Genomic DNA, 19,943 nt, shown 5'->3' with positions numbered 1-19,943 from the left:
TTTGAAGTATACAGCTTTTATTTGGAGTTGATATCCCATTCTGATTGAAACATATAACTGGTTAATTATCCAATTTCAGGTTTCTTTAATGGTGGCTAAAGATGCAGAAGCACACAAGAACACACTTCGGTACTTCACAGAACAGTTTTATGGAATCATCCGGAATGTGGATTCAAGTAGCAAGGAGTTATCCATTGCCATTCGAGGATATGGGCTGTTTGCAGGAGTATGCCTCACTGACTTACCTTACCTTAACTTTTTTTCATAATGGTAGAAGTATAGGGAGGAATAAAACTGCTCAGATACGTGTTTTTGTTAATTAATAGTTTGTCACGACATTTGGGATACAAAGTCAAAACTCGAGAGGTTATAGAAATAAACCGATGTGGCTAGAAGGATTTTATTCTAAAATACTCAAATACCCTATAGCAGTAGGTAGAGAATTCTCATGGATCATGTTGGAAGTGCATCATCAATCAGAGTTAACTCATTTTAAATGGGAGGTCTTTCTGTGTATTATTAAATTTGACAGTCTTCAGGTTATGGCAATGTGTTTCAGTATTTCATGTTGTATATTAAATATTGTAGCACCAAGAACATAGTGAGGTGAATAAATAGTAACATTTTGTTTTTTACTATCATTAAAGCCTTGTAAAGCTATAAATGCAAAGGATATTGACTTCATGTATATTGAGCTCATTCAGCGCTGTAAACAAATGTTCCTCACTGAGACAGATACTGTAGATGACCATATGTATCAGCTCCCAAGTTTTCTCCAATCTATTGCAAGCATCTTACTTCACCTTGATACAGTAAGTGAAATATTTATTGTTGTTGATGTTTAGTCATGTCTTTTCAGTCCAAGTAGAATAAGTCTAATCCCTCTTTTTTCTTTTTTTTGGTGAGGCAATTGGGGTTAAGTGACTTGCCCAGAGTCACACAGCTAGTAAGTGTCAAGTGTCTGAGGTCAGATTTGAACTCAGGTCCTCCTGAATCCAGGGCTGGTGCTCTATCCACTGTGCCCCCTAGTTGTCCCCTAATCCCTCTTATAAATAGACAAATACCTATTTGAAGACAGTCATCATACCCACTAAGCTTTTTGTAAACGTCCAGGTTTTTTGTTTATCTTTTTAAAAATGATTCTTTTAGGGGCGGCTAGGTGGCGCAGTGGATAGAGCACTGGCCCTGGAGTCAGGAGTACCTGAGTTCAAATCCGGCCTCAGACACTTAACACTTACTAGCTATGTGACCCTGGGCAAGTCACTTAACCCCAATTGCCTCACTAAAAAAAAAAAAAGGATTCTTTTAGTAGAGTAAGATCTCTCAGAAGCATTCATTTTGCTTTTAATAATCATAGTGACAGAAATAAAATCTAGCAGAGTAAAACTTATATCTGGATAATCCTGTCTTGAATTACCTTAGAATCTGAATTATTTGGCTATAACCAACTATTTTACCTAACTTATTTCTAAGTTTCCAATTAACTGAGATTCCTCTGTCTCTTCTAGGTTCCTGAGGTGTATACTCCAGTTCTTGAGCGTCTAATAGTGGTGCAGATAGACAGTTTTCCACAGTACAGTATTAAAATGCAAACAGTCTGTTGCCGAGCTATAGTAAAAGTTTTTCTTGCCTTGGCAGAAAAAGGACCAGTCCTCTGGAATTTTATTAGTACTGTGGGTAAGTTTAGGATATTTATTTTCCTTTTTTTTATGATTATGAGAAATACATATATACATATTCACATATATATATGTATATGTATACATATTTTTTTATGTATATATATTTTAAATAACTAAAAACCAAACCAGTTGCCTAGTTTGGGAGCTTCTAGGAAGTTTTGTGTGTCATAAGTTATTTGTAGAACAGATTATACTCCTATCATTGGAAGACAGAATCTATTTCTTGCTTAAGGATCCATTACTATTTCATAGAATGAGTTAAACAACAAATATTTATTAAATACTTACTGTGTGCACAGCAATGTGCTAGAATACGAGGAGATGAAGAGTTAAACTAAGAGTTTTTTGCCCTTAAGGAGCTTATAGTAATCTCATATAACAGACCAATATTACTATCAAAAAGAACATACAGCATATTCTCTGATTGGGAATATTGATAATGATTCAGGTAAAATTGGAAAATAAATCCATATCTCAAAAATGTTATTGTTTGTTGACTTTTATTATATATGTTTTGGACTATTCCCTAATTTTTGTTTGAATTTTTTTTTTCTAGTGCATCAGGGCTTAATTAGAGTATGTTCAAAACCAGTCATTCTTCAAAAGGTAAACTGTGAATCAGATTTTTTTTTTCACTTAATAGTATTTTTTCCCCCATTTACATGTAAAGATAGTCTTCAGCATTCATTTTTGTCAGATTGTGAGTTCCAGATTTTTCTCCCTGGCTCCCTTCCCTCACCCCTCCCCAAGACAGCAAGCAATCTAGTGAATCAGATATTTTTAAAAATTAGTTTCTAGAAACTCTCAAATATGTGGATGGATCTTTGATGTCATCATTTTAGGAGTTCCTTCCAATGATGCAGATTGTATTCCTTTCTTTCCTGCTCATTCATGTTCTCCCAGAAGTTTGTCACACGGGAGGTTCATTCACTGTACTGCAGGCCTTCCTTGCTTTTTTTTGGTTTTGTGAGGGTACCAGGGGAGCACTCTGGCTATCCACATGTCATCCCTTTTCTCTTACCACATGACCAGCTTGTTTCTCTTTATGTCATACAATTCTTTAATGACAGCCTCTATTTTTGTTACCCAGATTTGCTTGTTCTTTATATATTGCAGCCTGCTTACTACACCTTTTCCTATGGTCTCTGATGTTCATTCACTTTTAGTTTTTCAAAGGCCTGAATATTCTAGATCTCACTAACATACAGCAACATTGGCAAAAGGATTTTATTGAAATGATGACCCTCTGTTTATGGAAAGCTTGGGATCAGTAAAAGTGCTTTGCAATTTCACAAAAGTAATCTAGTCTGTTATCCTTTTCATCTCTTGTTAGTTTTGGTAACTAACAATGAAATATGTTTGTGAGATTTTTGGTATTTTTTACCAGAGCTGGTGGTAACACTCTACATGATGCCTTTTATTAATTATTAACTATCACAGGCTAAAAAATTATATGATATTTTGAAGAATGGGCAGACTAAAGTATCAAGCATAACTTTATGCTTACTATAAAGACATTTTGACCTTCCCCACCCGAAAAAAAATGCTCATTAGGAAATAACCAATGCAAGAGAATATTTCATCCAAGAGGCTAAGAGTCAGATCAGAATAATGAGAAATGAGGTTAATAAAGGGAGAGGTTATACTTTGAAAAAGTACATTTCATCAAGAAATCTGAAAAAATTTCAGTGTTTTAATATCAGTCTAAAAACCTATGATAGTTTAAAATTTTTTTTAAAGTTCTATTCTTTTTATTCTGAACTTAACACACACACATATTTCCAGTTATAAAAGAGTACCATGCCTTAAAATGTGGATCTCCCTGTTACACAGCTTGCTCTTCCTTCAAATATATAATATATTCAATATATTACTTTCAAAGCTGTCTTGCTTATCTTGGTCTCCTTCTGAACTTCCTTCCATTTTCTCCTATACGTTAAAAAAATATTTCAGGGACCTTATCCCTTTTTTTTTTTTTTTTTGGCAACCCAGTCTCTAGCTTCCTTCTTCCTATAAAATTCCTCCCCCTCCCCCCAAAAAAGAAAAACAATCAACAAATAGGTAGTTAGTTGAAACAAATCCATACATTTGTCAAAAAAACACATCTGATTTTACTTCTTAAATCCTTAAATTAAACCCTTAAACTCCTGTTTCAAGAGGTACTTCATCAACTTTTGGAATTATGGAGTCATGGTTCCTATGTCTTTCAAAATTGCATTTCTGTATACAGCCTAATATTGCATTAGCTTTTTGGCTTTCATTATACTATTGATTTATATTGAGCTTTCATTGCCTTCCACTAAAACCCTTATTTTTTGGGTGTGTGTGTGTGTGTGTGTGTGTGTGTGTTTCAGATGCCTACTTTCTAGTCATACCAATTAAAGTTGTAATTGATATTTTTGAATTTAAATTTAGGAATTTATGCTTATCCTCGTTAAATTTCATTATATTAACAGCCTGTCATTCTAGCTTGCTGAAATCTTTTTGCAACTTTTTTCTCTCATCCATTGTGTTTGCTATCCCTTCCAGTTTCTTGTCATCTGCAAAATTAATAAACATGATATCTATGCCTTCATCTGAACAATTGATAAAATATGTTGAACAGGATAAGGCGAAGGATAAACACCTGTGCTGTTTCACTAGGAGCTCTTTCTAGGGTAGCAATGATTCATTAGTCATTCCTCTTTAATTCTATTTCTTTAGCTTCTTAGAATTTTCCCAATATAGCTATTGTCCAGTTCCTATCTCTCTGTATTGTATATAATGATATGATGAAAGTCTTTGTCTCAGAGATTGTGTTTAATTACATGTTTATAATTGATGCTAACAGTTCCTGTTCATATGATTCCATAGAAAATGGCACTAATATGTAATTTTCTTTTTAGGAGGCCTTTGGTAAAGAAGTTTCTGAGTCTGAAGAAACTGGGGAGGTCAGGACAGGGAAATGGAAAGTACCTACATATAAGGACTATTTAGATCTTTTCAGAAATCTACTGAGCTGTGATCAAATGAAGGTAAAAATAGCATTGAAATCATGAAAAGAGTCCAATATTCTTTTTTTTCTTTTAATAATTTTGAACTTAGAGGTAAATATTAGTAAGATTAATAAATCATTTGGCCAGCCAGGGTACATTATTAAAATAGTAAGTGCTTTGTGGTTTTCTTTCTTTCTTTTTTTTGGGGGGGGGGTTAGTGAGGTAATTGGGGTTAAGTGACTTGCCCAGAGTCACACAGCTAGTAAGTGTTAAGTGTCTGAGGCCGGATTTGAACTCAGGTACTCCTGACTCCAGGGCTGGTGCTCTATCCACTGCGCCACCTAGCTGCTCCTGGTTTTCTTTCTTTCTTTTTTTTTTTTTGGCACGGCAATGGGGGTTAAGTGACTTGCCCAGGGTTACACAGCTAGTAAGTGTCAAGTGTCTGAGGCCGGATTTGAACTCAGGTACTCCTGAATCCAGGGCCGGTACTTTATCCACTGAGCCACCTAGCCACCCCCTGGTTTTCTTTCTTAATGCACATTCTGCACCCTCCCCAAATTTATCTTGATTCCTTTATCTAGTCTTTCACAATTAGCAATCCCTTTATATTCTCAGTTCTGAGTCTTGTCTTATTGAAGACTTCCAAATATGCCATAGTACAGTAATTGCTGTAAGAAGTAAACTCCGGTATTTTATGTTGTGATGGCCCATATCAAGGAAGGATACTGTTTCATTAAATTTAATAGAAATAATAGTTTTTTAAATTTAATAACTAATAACTTGGGGTTCGTTGACTTTTATAAAATTTGTGTGCTTGTTTTTGTTGATGTAACAGAATAACAATTTGGAATAATTCTAAATTTAAAATAACAAATTTCAAAAAGAAAACCAAAAAAAAGTTCAGTCCTAGCTTTAAAAAATTATAGTTTAACTTAGCTTATTTCCATTTCCACAATTTAAATGTTTATATGTTTATATAAGGGATATGCGTTTTACATATTTATAGAAAACTTCTGTGGTATTCACACCATACATTTTGAGGTTCATATTCTTTATTTTTATTTATTCCAAAGGACTCTCTTCTAGCAGATGAAACATTTCTGTTGGTGAATTCACCGTTTCAGTCTCTGAATCGTTTGCTGTATGATGAACTTATAAAATCAGTTTTGAAGATTGTTGAGAAATTAGATCTTAAACTAGAAAAGCAGAATATTGGAGATCAAGAGGTAAGAACTGTTCCATGCTCTTATCTCTGTATCTTCATAAATAAAATGGAGGCAATAATATTTGCACCATCTACCTTGTATGATTGTTTAGAGAAAAGTGCTTGGTAAAGCTTAAAGTGCTATATGAATTCCAGCTATTATTTATTATATGTTAATATATTATATGTTGCATTTTTCTATGTAAAACTTTTATTACATCTTAACATCTGAATATTCAGAGGTTAAAATGACAGCATTTAGGGGCAGCTAGGTGGTGCAGTGGATATAGCACCAGCCTTGGAATCAAGAGGACCTGAGTTCAAATCCAACCTCAGACACTTGACACTAGCTGTGTGACCCTGGGCAAGTCACTTAACCCCAATTGCCCAGCAAAAAAACAAGCAAAAACTCCCAGCATTTATACAATATTTCAAGGTGTGTACAGTGCTTTGCATGTGTTATCTCATGTGATAAAGTAAGAAAAACCTACATATTTAGATTGTTATATTAGCTTAGATATCTAGTGTGAACTAAGTCTTAAATTAAGTGCAGCTGAGTGTGGAGAAAAACATTTAAATGCTTAAAGGTAGTTGCTCTGTATGTTAAAAAATATGTTAGAAAAAGTTTTCAACAACAATAGATTTGTCTGATAGTTCCTACTGTAGCAAGAAGTAATGCTAAATAATTCTCATTTGGAGCAAACTGGATTTATCAAATGAGATAACACATACAAAGCACCGTACACACCTTAAAATACTATATAAATGCTGTTATTTTAAATTTTCTGAATAACCAGATATTAAGATTTCATGAAAGTTTTGCATAGGAAAACATATAATACAGAATTAACATATAATAAATAATAACTTGAATTCACATAGCACTTTAAGATTTACCAAGCGCTTTTTCTAAATAACCCTACAAGGTGGGTAGTGCAAGTACCAGTGGTTTGGTCTTTTCTTCTCAGGCAACTTTGCAGAGGAGAAAGGGGAGAAGATGTTATTTTAATTTTTGGGGGGGGGGTTAGGCAATTGGGGTTAAGTGACTTGCCTAGGGTCACAGAGCTAGTAAGTGTTAAGTGTCTGAGGCCGGATTTGAACTCAGGTTCTCCTGACTCCAGGGCCGGTGCTCTATCCACTGCGCCACCTAGCTGCCCCCCCAAAGATGTTATTTTAAATCAGTGTCTTAGGAGTTGGGAGATTCAGAGGGAAAATTTAGCCATGACATGGTGAGGTGAAGTTTAAAAAAACTTAATACACCTGCATTAAGGTTAATTTAATTTAGAGTAATAGTAATTAGGAAAATGTATGTTTAAGACATAGAAATACATTAAAAGTATGAATCTTATTTTTTAATGCTTCATATTACATTATCTTCTATCACAGGTGCAGGGCTCTTGTTATTAATGGCTAAACTTCTTGTCTTATAGCTCTGATTAATCTGTATTCTTTTTTTTACCCGGAGAAACAGAGACTCTTAATCTATGGTACATAATGACATTTTTATCTAGTGGCAACTCCTTCAAACCTCACATATGGTCCCAGAGTCTTGAGGGAAGGTTTTTAGTGTAAGAGTAAATGCACATTGCAGTTAATTATTTTTGATGACTTGCCTTATTTCTTTGTATTTTTAAGTTTAGTTACATGGAATGATTCTTTATGTCTGCTAGGATAGAACATAGTATAGAGATTGTTCTTGTTCCCACTGTGGCATAATAGGAAAAAAAAAGTACTGAGACTCAGAAGATCTAGGTTGTGTTTTACCTTTGCTATTTGCTAGTTATGGGACCTTAGTGCCATTGGACCTTAGTTGCCTCATCTGTAAATTGTGGTTTTTAGTTGACTTTCAGTTTTTTGATGATGTACTGTTTTTCCTTTTTAAAAAAATTCTCTAATAATGCATTTTCCTTCATGACATGGAAGTACTCCTTGGTTTTCATTAGCTAGGAAACTAGAAGCTTTTGGATCTCAGGGTTCCAGAGAAAGGATGGGACAGAATGGAGAAGGGGGCACCCCTAGGGTAAAGACAGCTCACTGGAAGGAAAAGGTCCAGTCATGCCCTCCTAAACAGTGTTTCTTGGGCCTTCTGTGTAGTAAACAGTAAATATTTGTTGGATGAATGGTGCAATTATTTTTTTCAGGATGAAAATGAAGCTAGTGGTGTGTGGGTAATTCCAACCTCAGATCCAACTGCAAACTTGCACCCTGCTAAACCTAAAGATTTTACTGCCTTCATTAATCTGGTGGAGTTTTGCAGGTATTTTTTTTTTTAACTCTAGTTATTTAAGTGTGAAATGTATCATAATTAGTGGTCACGATGTAGTATAACAATTAGAAAAACATCCAGGGCCTTGTAACAAAAAGAGTACTAAACATTTTAAATCATTTTAGAAGATTGGTCATTCAGATATACAGGAAATTATGATAAGCAGTTAATATAATTAAAACAAAAAAGTCTTGGCGTCACAAAGCCATTTTTCTTTCTATAATTCAAAATAATTTAGAAGTTAGTAAATGGAAGGGGTGACATAATTTCCTCAAAAACCTTCCCCATAGAAGTGTTGATTGTCATAATTATATAATGAAATAGGTATATTTGTTCAAGTTATGTCCCTCATAATTTCAGAATTTGGATAAAAGATACTTATGGTAAAATAAGTTTCCCACATATGTGTTTAAGTATATGTCTTATTTTTTTGCAGAGAAATCCTTCCTGAGAAACATATTCAGTTTTTTGAACCATGGATATACTCATTTGGATATGAGTTGATTTTGCAATCTACACGGTTACCTCTCATTAGTGGATTCTACAAATTACTTGCTGTTGCAATAAGAAATGCCAAAAAACTAAGATACTTTGAGGTGAGACATTTATAGAGGATTTTATTGTTTTTCAAATAACGTAAGTTTTTATATATGATCTATTCATAGCCATTGTCAGTCAATATAATAAGAATTCACATCAATGAAATACCAAACTTGATGAGCTTGTGTGGGTTTCAATTTCTGTCTAAGGCGTCTCTACTGAGTTTATTCTGTTGATGAGCCAATTTGAGAGAGAGAGGGAGAGTATATACATGTATATATATATATATATTTTTTTTTTAGTGAGGCAATTGGGGTTAAGTGACTTGCCCAGGGTCACACAGCTAGTAAATGTTAAGTGTCTGAGGCCGGATTTGAACTCAGGTACTCCTGACTCCAGGGCTGGTGCCCTATTCACTGCGCCACCTAGTTGCCCCCGAGATTATAATTTTTAAAAATATGTAATTATCCCACATTTTGTTCTTAGTTTAGCAATCCTCTCTTAAGTATAATGTTGCCTCTTGTGATGCTTAAAAATCTAACTGATGTCTAAAAATCTAATGTGTGGTCGCCTTAAATTAGAAGCTCATAGCACCAGTCTTTGGGGCATTAAGCATTTATTAAAGTATTTAGAAGTTTGCAGAACAGAGGAGAAGAACAACACGTGTAGTTCAGAAAGAAACCTAGCTACCCTGGTGACTCCACAGGGACCTCCAACCAAAAAAACCCAAAACCCTGAACTCTCTTCAAGAGGAAGCTCCCTGTGGGCCTGCCCAGGCACGGTCCACACACACAGCTCCAAGCTAATTGGCTGGTAGCATTGATTGACAGGACTTACAGGTGTTTCTATGAATAGATGTAACTGCCGGGCGCTAGTCACATGCTTTCTCCTCAGGGTGGCACTGCCCTGGTTCTCAGTGTCTTTCTCAGCAGGGAGGTGGCACTCTTAATTGTTTATGGATAGGAACCAACATGTAATAATTTATTTTGGTTTCAGGGTCATGTTCCTCAGTGATTTTCTATCTGCATGTTGTGGTGTAGATTTTTTTCTCTAGGCAGGAGATAGATGTAAGATTAGATTAGAACTTCCCAGCTGGTCAGTAGCAAAGACTACACCCTTTTCTCCTGGATGTTCTTTGGCCTCTGGATTTTCTTAACACTCTTTTCTCCCAGGACTCTTCCTACTTCTCTGAACTCCCCTTATCTCTTTTGCTGTATTATTTGTGTCATACTTCTTAATTGTGGCTGTATCCCAGGCTCTCTTCTGGGCCCTCTTCTCTCTCTTACTTGAAGATCTTACCACCTCCCATGGATTTAATTATCATTTCTGCATCTGTATATCCAGCCAGTTCTCTCTCCTGAACTCCCTTCAGACACCTCCAGCTGTTGATTAGGCTTTTCTTTAGTTTTTAAAATTAATCAGTCAATACTCATTAAGTATCATTTATATTCCAGGTACTGTGAGGCTATAGGAAAAACATACATGCCACAAATAGTTTTACGTTCTTTTTTTCCCCCCTATATTTTATTTTGCTTTTCAATTGGCATTTATTTTCTCTCTCTCTTACACACCTCCTAATTTAAAAGCAAAAAGCAAAAAAACCCCCTTGTAACAAATATGCATGGTCAGGAAAAAAACACTCAGATTGCCTGTGTCCAACAATGTGTATTTCATTCTACACCTTGAATCCATTACCTCTGCCTTTTAGACTCTTCAAATTGCGTGTTCCACAGACATCTGGCACTCCTACTTAACACGTTCAAAATAGAGCTCATTATTTTCCTTTTCCCCTACTCCCCAAACCTACTCTTCTTCCAAACTCCTCCCAACCCCATGCCCCCTTAGATTTATGTTCCTTGAGAGCAGAGACTGTCTTTTGGACCTTTTTGTGTCTTAATGCTTAGAATAGTGCCTGGCACATAGTAGGCACTTAATAAATGTTTATGGAATTGAATTTTTCTGTCATAGGCATCACCATTCTTCTAGTCACCTATGTTAATTATCCTGGATCCCCCATTATCCTTCATTCCACATATACAATCAGACACCATCTTTGTCATTTCTTATTCTCATAACTGCTCTTGTGTTTGACCTCTTCTCACCCCTCACATAGCCACCACTTTTGTTCAGGTTCTCATCAGTTTTCACCTGGACTGTAGCAGTCCATCCTCTGCACAGTTACCAGTGTGATTTTCCTTACCTGCAGGTCTGACCATGCCACCCCCATGCTCAGTAACTTCCAGTGGCTCTATGTGACCTCTAGGACACCACCCCAGCCTTACTATGCATTATTCCCTTCTTCTATACTATGACAGAGCCACACTGACCTTTTCTTTGTTCCTTATACACAACGCTGCATTTCCCATCTCTGTGCCTTTGTACTGACCTCATCTATGTCTAGAACGCACCTTCTTCACCTCAGTCTCTCAGATGCTTCACAGCAAGTATAGCTTTTTTACTTGATGCCTCTTCTAATGTTTTCACATGCTAATGTCTTCCCTTCCAAAATGATTTTCTATCTATATGTACATGTTGTCTCCCTTAATAGAATGCAAGCCCCTTGAGAGCAAGGACTGTTTCACTTTTGCTTTTAGATTCTCAGCATGTGGCACAGTGCCTGGCACATAGTGGGTACTTAATAAATAAATGATGATTGGTAGAGCACTGGGCCTGAAGTCAGGAAGACCTGAATTCAAATGCATTTTCGGATCTGTAATAACTGTGTGACCCTGGGCAAGTCACTTAACCTCTGTCTAGTTTCCTCACATGGAAAATGGGAATAACAATAGCACTGACCTTTGTGTGGTTGTTTCTGAGGATCACGTGAAATAATATCTCTACAGTGGCATATAGTAGGAACTTAATAAATGCTTATTCCTTTCCATCTTCCCCAATCAACTCTACTACCTTACATCTTCCTAGGGATTGATCAGTGACTGGAAGGGTCAGTGTATAACTGTAGTGATAGGGAAAGAGTCACTTTAGTAGAGTCAACAACCTGGACAAATTTCTTAACATTTTTGGACCCTAGTTTCCTTATCTTTAAATGAAAATGTTGGAAGCCATGGAACTGTAAAGTCCCTTTCAACTGTAAAATTATGATCTTATGAATTCTTTATCTAGCCTCAAAAACTTTAAATTTTTTAAAAATGAAGTTAAAATTTTTCTGAATGAACAAAAATCTTATTTTCTCTCCTCTCCCATTTCCTTACTCCCCAATGGAAGCAGACAAGTGGAGCAGATGGGAGGATGAGAAAAACAAAACCTTTTTATCAAAAAATGCATAGTCAACCAAACAATTCCTTTATTAGCTGTGTTCAAAAAAGGTTTCTCATTTTGTACCCTGAGTTTATTACCTCTCTGATCAAGAGATGGATAGCATACTTCATTTATCTTACATTTGGGAAAAATTAAAATTATATTCCTCTCTGAAAAAGTTGGCAACTTCAGGGTTATAGCAGTCTTTCAGAATATGAGGATCCCTGTCAAAAAGTTCATAGATGTTTTCCTGATAGTAGTTATACTATTTATATTTGTTGATTGAAGAAATAATCAGTAGAAAGCTACTGTAAATTAAGTAGTGCTTTTAGATGAATTTGTATTATATTAATCACAACGGAATGTCCATGTAGAAATGGTAATACATGTGTGTGCAAGGTATTTATTCAGCCAACAGAAGTTGTATTTTTTTATTATACTGAATCATTTAATGAGTTGGGTCCATATGGCAACTTTCTTACAGGTTGGTAACTACTTGGGTATCATTTCATTTATGTATGACATGGATTTTATACTTTATTTGACAGGGACTAAGTCCAAAGAGTCAAAAAACATCTCCTGAAGACCCTGAAAAGTATTCTTGTTTTGCATTATTTGCAAAGTTTGGGAAAGAGGTAACTTTTTAAAAAGTTTTATACAGATACTATGTTAATTGTTGCATAGGAGAGACCCTGACTTTTCAAAGGTTGTGCTCATGGAGTGTAAACTTTCACATGTTCTAGCAGATTGTTGGAGAGGCTTCAGATATTTGACTGGTGAGTGAGAGATATCTATCTAAAAATCACTTAATTGGATTTAGAGAGGGTTATAGTGTTGCGAAAATTTCTAAGTCCGGTGAAGGAAAGAAACAGCAAAGTCTCTAAGCCATAGAAAATGGGTTTATTGAGAGAGTGCCTGTCTCACAATAAAGCTGGTCAGTCACAGGTAGGACCTGAAAGACCCCGAGTAGTGTCACTTGGCTGCTTTTATACAAACCCTAACAGGGCTGTAAAGTATTTATACACTACTAATTTTAGACACACAACATAATCAAATGGGGCATTTCTGCAAGACAGACATACACAAAGTGATGCATATGAGTACATATTTAAAGAAATAAAACTACAGAACATAAGCAAAGTGGGGCTTCCACAACTGAAGTAGGTGGGTCATAGTAGATGACCATTCCTGATTGGTCTTACTCAGGAGTTACTGTTCTTGATAGTTGACCTTATAAGTTGTGGATTTGACTGATAGTACTGTGTGGATTTAGCTAATAGATATGTGTTTGCAGAACTACTTCAGCGTAGTATGTGTATAGCCTTACTAACATCTATCTTACCTAGCCCATTATTATTGACTTAATCTACTCATAAAATATTTAGATATACTAAATCACAATTTTAGTTAATATACTGATTGTTATCAGTATTATTATTATTATTATTATTATCCTAGTTAAATCACTTAAATCCAAGGGGTGGGGAAAATCTCACAATAGCAAAATAGGCTATATGATGATGAATTTTTCATCTAAGGCAAATTTCAGTGGCCATAAATTTATTGAGTTACTGTGATCTGCCTTGGAGGAACTCAGATTTTTAAAGAGCTATTTTCCTATCTTGCTGTCATGATTTATTTTAAAATTAACAACGTACAGAAAAAATCCTAATGTTCAAGGACAGGGTTCTGTTGATTATTTTAAAATTTACTTGTTGAATCCAAGTGAGAATATACCAGAAGTCATTGGTTATGGTGAAAACATTTATACTTTGTGTCCAAATTCTCTAAGTAAGAAAGGTATTAGCTATCTTTTTTTTTCTACTATCCTTTATAATTGTCAGATGACTTACACCTATGGTGCTATCATCTTTCAGCTTTTCTTATGATAATAATTCAGTATTATAAAGAGGATCTAGAATATATTACTAAATCTGCCACAAATAGGAAAAACATTTACTTTTAAGTATGTCCTCAGATGACAACCTATATGTATTTAAACATTATTACTTGAATAATTAATGTTATTTTATTAAAGGTATCAGTAAAAATGAAGCAATATAAAGATGAACTGTTAGCCTCCTGTTTGAATTTTGTACTGTGCTTGCCACATGACATCATTGAACTGGATATTAAAGCTTATGTTCCTGCATTACAGGTTGGTCTCTATATTATAAATCAAATTACATTTTCTTTAAGGATTGCTAATCTTTAGAGAACCATAGTAAATGCAATGCTATAGTCTAACTACTAAGTACAATTTATTTGTTCTCTTTGCTATAGAATTTGTAAGATTTTAATGATGAAAGACCTGGTTGGTGGATTACCTCTCAAATCAAAGCTGATAATATTTCTTTACTTCATATTTTTCAATTTTTCCTTTCTTCTTATTGATTTCCGGTGACATTTACTTTGTTGTATATGTTAATATACAGATGGCTTTCAAATTGGGCCTAAGTTATACTCCACTGGCAGAAGTAGGCCTAAATGCCCTAGAAGAGTGGTCATTGTACATACCAAAACATACAATCCAGCCATATTACAAAGACATCCTACCTTGCCTTGACAGTTACTTGAAGACAGCATTATCAGGTAAGTCAAAGAAAATAAGAGACTTGTAAAAAGAGAATTTAGTAGTCATGAAGTAATTTTTAATATTCTTATTTACATAATTTAACTATAAAGTTTGTTGTTTTTTCACTGTATGGAATAATTATAGATGTAATTCTTCTCAAAGCAGCATAATATAATAGAAATATTACTAAATTGGGGGTCAGCAGGCTTAAGTTCAAGGCCAGAATCTGTCATAAATTAGCTTTTTATTTTTTAAAAATAAATGCTCCACGGGAGAACATTGTACACATTAATAGTAACATTGTGTAATGTTGAGCTGTGATTGACTTGGCTCTTCTAAGCAATACAGTGAACCAAGACAATTCCTTTTACTAGACTTTTAGCTCCTTAAAGTGGGGCACTGTTTCCAGGCTGCAGTATCCCAAGCTTAAGAAGTCCCAGGTGGTATGATTTAAGGAGAATCAGGTTCTTCCCTCGCCTGGCCTGTTTCCTGGTCCTAGATGACCCCAGACTAACTTGCTAATTAACCAGCTTTGTGTGTTGTGGTTGTTAGCTCCGACAAGCCTGTGCCCCTCCCCAACCTGGGCCACTGCTACTCGAGCCTACCTCCTGGTTCTCAGCAGGGGTGTAGAATTCAAGTTCTGCCTTAGCACCAGCATAGACCCCTGTAGTCTCTCCCCTGCCCAGGGCTCAGCCCACTCACCAGACTGTAAGCTTAGTTCCAGACAACACTGGTGCTTCAGCTAATTCAGAGGCTCTGGGGGTCTGCTTCTCTGGTGAGGCCTTCCAGGGACTGGATCTGTGTCAGGGTGACTGTGGGGTTGGACTCGACTCCTGTATCAACACAGCAGCTCCCTCTTTCTGACCTTCCAAGCTGTTCTTGGTTAGAAGATGATTTCAGCACATTCTTCTGTGTTTTGCTGCTCCAGGCATTTTCCTGTGGCATTATTTGGATGTTTTTTGGAGTGATCGTGTCATGAGTTCGGGCGAACCAAGACAATTCCAAAGGACTCATGATGGAAAATGATCTCCACATCCAGAAAAAGAACTGTAAAATCTGAATGCTGATTGAACCATACTATTTTTACCTTTTTTTTTCTTTCTTGAAATTTTCCCCTTTTGTTCTGATCCTTCTTTCACAACATGACTAATGTGGACATATGTTTAACATGGTTGTACATGTATAACCTATATCAGATGGGTTGCTGTCTTGTGAAGGGAGATAAGGAAGGGAGGGAGAAAAATTTGGAATTCAAAATCTTATAAAAACAAATATTGAAAACTATCTTTGCATAAAACTGGAAAAAATATTACTATTAAGATTGGGGAAAAAAAAAGAAGACCCTACATTTATTAAAATGAATATCAGTAGCATTCTTTACTGAAGAAGGAAGGGCACATAATTGCATTTGTTTTGATGTGCAGGTTTTTAGGGTTGTGGAGGTTTTTTGTGGGGTAATGGGGCTAGTTAAAAAATAGTACTTTTATGATACATTTTTGCTTTATGTTTAAAGCTGTGAGATTTTCTTTTGAGCATAATATAAATGTAATCCAAATAAAAGATTGATCTATAAAAAAGTTCCATTTATGATTTTTTAAAATATCACTAACACTTCCCAATGACTTGACCCCTCCCCCACCAGAGGATCTCTCCCTTGTAACAAAGTATAGGTAAGCAAAAGAAATAGCATATTTTGATGACGTTTTCTCATTTTGTACTGGTAGTCCAGTGTGTCATCCAGAACCTACATTTTACTGCCCTTCTTGTGGCCTTTGGAGGGGAGGCATGCTTCATCTTTAGTCTACTGAGGCCAAAATTAGTCACTACTTTAATCACAGTTCTGATACCCTTGAGTGTTTTACTCCTTTACATCAAGTATCATAGATTTAGAACTTAAAGGGAAAGTAAAGATGATAATAGTCGCACTGTCCTTTTTTTATAGATGAGAACACTGAGTTACAGAGAGGTTAAATTGACTGGACAGAGACCACACAGAGAGTATTTGAGCAGAGCCAGGATTTGAACACATGAATTTTGACTCTAAATATACCTCCTTTCACTGAATCATACAGTATTATGGTTACTGAATCAAATCTGTTGGCATGGCTCACTTTATTCTGTATCAGTTTCTACATGTAATATAAATTTTCTTGAATTCTGTATATTTGCCATTTTTTATCGTGTAATAACATTTCATTACATTTGTTCCCCAGAATTTGTTTAGCTATATCCCCAGTCAATGGACATCTACTTAGTTTTTAGCTCTTTGCTGCCACAAGTGTTGTTTCAAATGTTTGTGTATATACCTGAAGCCTTTAAATCTTCTTTGACCTCTTGAGGATATGTGCAACTAGTAGCTTTATCACTGGGTCAAAGGGTTATACAAAGTTCAGTGATTTTTCCAACATAATTCAAAGTTGTTTTCCAGAGCAATTAGAAAAATTCACAGTTCTTCCAACAATGTCTTAACATTCCTGTTTTCCCACAGCTCCTCCCCCTAATATTTAATATTATCATCTTTTGTCATTGCTTATTTAATGTGAGATGAAGTTTCAAAATAATTTAAAGGACATTTTTCTTAACAGTGATAATGGAACATTATTGTTGGTAGTTCTCATTTCTTTTAAGAACTGATTGTTCATATATTTTGGCCCTTTCATATGGGAGAATGGCATTTGTTCTTTATATAAATTCCCTAAATATCTTGAATATATGTCTCTTTAGTAGCCATTTGACATGGGACAAATAATTTTGTTTTTCTAGTGTTTCCTTGTATTAAAGATGAAGGGGTTAGACCATGTTTTCATCTATAAAAATATTAAATATATATATATATATATATATATAATCTAATATATATATATATATTTTAAATTGTAATATAAATTGAGGAAAATCTGAGGAAACACCATTATTCCTTCACTAATGCATGCCTTCATTTAAGATCTAACAAATTGTAACTTCAGCAGTCAGAACTGTTGAATCATTGTGAACCATCATCTACCATTGTACCTAGCACATAGTAGAATTATACTCTGAATTTTTAGAGCTACTATAATTTGAAGTGACCTAAGACCATCTACTCTACCTGCCTTATTGTACAGATGAGGAAACTGAGACCCACATAGGGTGAGCACCTTAACTTAAGTAGTTTATGCAAATACTTAATGTTAGAGCTAGAATGAACTAGATATTAGGTTCCATGATTCTTAGGTTATTAAAGCACTTTATAAAATGTAAAGTGCTGTATACTCTTTGCTTCATCCAAACAAGTTGGTTAGTTGAACAAATGAATGAAAGAAGTTGATAGATTAAAGCTATCAGAGGATTAATAATTTTGTTGGATTTCTACCTACTTAGTTTTGATTGATGTTATTTTTGTTATTTTTTGCTACATTTTATGTAGGTGATCTAGTTGGTTTATTTTATTTGAACTTTAGTAATGTGAGATTAAAAATAGATGTTATGGAGGCAGCCAGGTGACTCAGTGGATAAAGCACCAGCCCTGGATTCGGAAGGACCTCAGACACTTGACACTAGCTGTGTGACCCTGGGCAAGTCACTTAACCCTCATTGCCCTGCCAGAAAAAACCAAAGACAAAACAAAAAAAAAATAGATGTTATGGAAAAAAACAATTTGAGAATAGATTCAAAGGAGAAAAATCATTTGTGGGGGAGGGAAGTGGGCATATTGAAATTTTTCTATTTGGTAGGAGAAAATAATTGGAGGTCAGAGTCAGATTCATTAATCAAATAGAAAAGAGATTATCACAATATATTTGGGAATTAAGACCACCAAATGAAGGGATGATAGTGACTTTAGTTTTGGAACATTGCTCATATGAAATGTATATTAGTGTAGGTGAATATTATTTGTACAGAATTACTAAATGAAAGATTTATAAGCTTCTTGTGATCAGGTGTCGTCATGCCTTCAATGTTCCTTCACAGTTAATGAAGGAAGATTCACATTATTAGTTTTGTTGTAAAATATGAAAGTTCAGATTTGGGGAAAGCTTGAATATGCTTGTTAGCATAATAATGATTAAGAAACCACATGTTAAATTTTTCAAGATTGGTGAAAATTTTAGAATTTCCATTATAGAAAGAGCAGTAAGTATGCAATGTACAAAAAGTAATTTCTTTTTTAAATGAATGTTTCTGGTAGTAGATGTAATAAGTATTTAGTCATCTTGTTCCCTTTTGAACTTATTTTGGTTTATTAATGTAATAAAAAGATTTGTATTCATTTGAAATTTAAATAAGGAAATTACTTTTAAAATTGCAAATTAAGCTCAGAAATTTATACAATATTTTTGCAGACTTTTAAAAAAGAATAGTATGTGAAATGTTTATTCATAATAAATTCTTTTCTTTTCTTGATTAGATGATAACAAGGATAATGAGGAAGTCACAGTGCTTTCTCGTGCAGCCCAGAAAGGGTTTAATAAAGTTGTAGTGAAGCATCTAAAAAAATCAAAGACCATCTTATCAGTAAGTAAACAATTTTTTTCTATTTTAAGCTCTAGTGACCAGAATATGAGTTGGTGATAATCTTGGATTGAAAAAATCACCAACATGTAAATTTTAAAACTCTACTTACACACAAAACACATTAAATAATTCAGTACAGCAATTAATTCATTGAAACTCTAGTAATACGGTTATACTGTACAATAACTACTATTTTGGGTTTTGTTTTTTTTCAGTGCATTCACTCTCCTATAATATAATGGATTGTAATTGAGAATGTAATGTGACTTTCTGCTTTAATTAGCTAGTTTTCATCTTTATATATTTAAAGTTATGGTCCCAAAGCTCACTCATATATAAAGATTGCTTGGCTAACTGTTCTGATGATTGTGGTTTTAAAAATGTTTTGTACCTAAGAAAGTATCTTAGAGATAGGTAATTGAAAATGTTATAAAAAGAATCGACATAAATGACACTACCCATTTTAGATTTTAAATCCTGCAAAAAGCCAGAGCTTATAATGCTAAAGAAGAGAAAACCTAGTACAGAAGATGGCAGCCATTGACTATGCAACTATCCTGTAAACCATCCTGTAAATTTTGTTTTTCATTTTCATTCATTTTATAAACATTTATAATGTGCCAGACACTGTGCCAGCAGCAAGGGATACAAAGGGGGGGGAAATCTGCCCTCAAGGAGTTTACATTCTACAGAATGAAATAATTTGACCTTATTTTGAGTTTAGCAGCTGTTAATAGACTTCTGTGGAGCTATGCCATCTCCGATGCCTGAAAAATGAACATGAAGCTTTCACACTGAAGGATACATTGGTCCCAGGCATCTAGAAGCTAATTTTGCAGTGCCTCGTAAATAATGTTGTGTCTTCCCTACTAAGATACTACATATATATTATATATGACTAGTAAAAGGAACTAAAAGTATTATCACTGTTAGAAAAGTGATTTTCTTT

At 34.7% G+C, this 19,943-nt stretch overlaps 1 protein-coding gene across 1 annotated transcript in view; it reads left to right on the top strand.

Annotated features, from left to right (window-relative positions):
* PRKDC (protein kinase, DNA-activated, catalytic subunit) overlaps window positions 1-19,943 on the top strand; it is a 174,792-nt gene that overhangs the window by 16,945 nt on the left and 137,904 nt on the right. The window contains exons 11-22 of the mRNA XM_043967385.1: window positions 80-226; window positions 648-812; window positions 1,509-1,677; window positions 2,239-2,288; window positions 4,568-4,696; window positions 5,731-5,883; window positions 8,003-8,118; window positions 8,564-8,723; window positions 12,474-12,560; window positions 13,964-14,083; window positions 14,361-14,517; window positions 18,888-18,994. Of these exons, the coding sequence (XP_043823320.1) occupies window positions 80-226; window positions 648-812; window positions 1,509-1,677; window positions 2,239-2,288; window positions 4,568-4,696; window positions 5,731-5,883; window positions 8,003-8,118; window positions 8,564-8,723; window positions 12,474-12,560; window positions 13,964-14,083; window positions 14,361-14,517; window positions 18,888-18,994 (1,560 nt within the window). The remainder of the gene's footprint in view (window positions 1-79; window positions 227-647; window positions 813-1,508; window positions 1,678-2,238; window positions 2,289-4,567; window positions 4,697-5,730; window positions 5,884-8,002; window positions 8,119-8,563; window positions 8,724-12,473; window positions 12,561-13,963; window positions 14,084-14,360; window positions 14,518-18,887; window positions 18,995-19,943) is intronic.

This window comes from Dromiciops gliroides, chromosome 1, assembly GCF_019393635.1.
Source record: "Dromiciops gliroides isolate mDroGli1 chromosome 1, mDroGli1.pri, whole genome shotgun sequence".
Lineage (NCBI taxonomy): Eukaryota > Metazoa > Chordata > Mammalia > Microbiotheria > Microbiotheriidae > Dromiciops > Dromiciops gliroides.
This window is presented reverse-complemented; position numbering and strand designations above follow the sequence as displayed.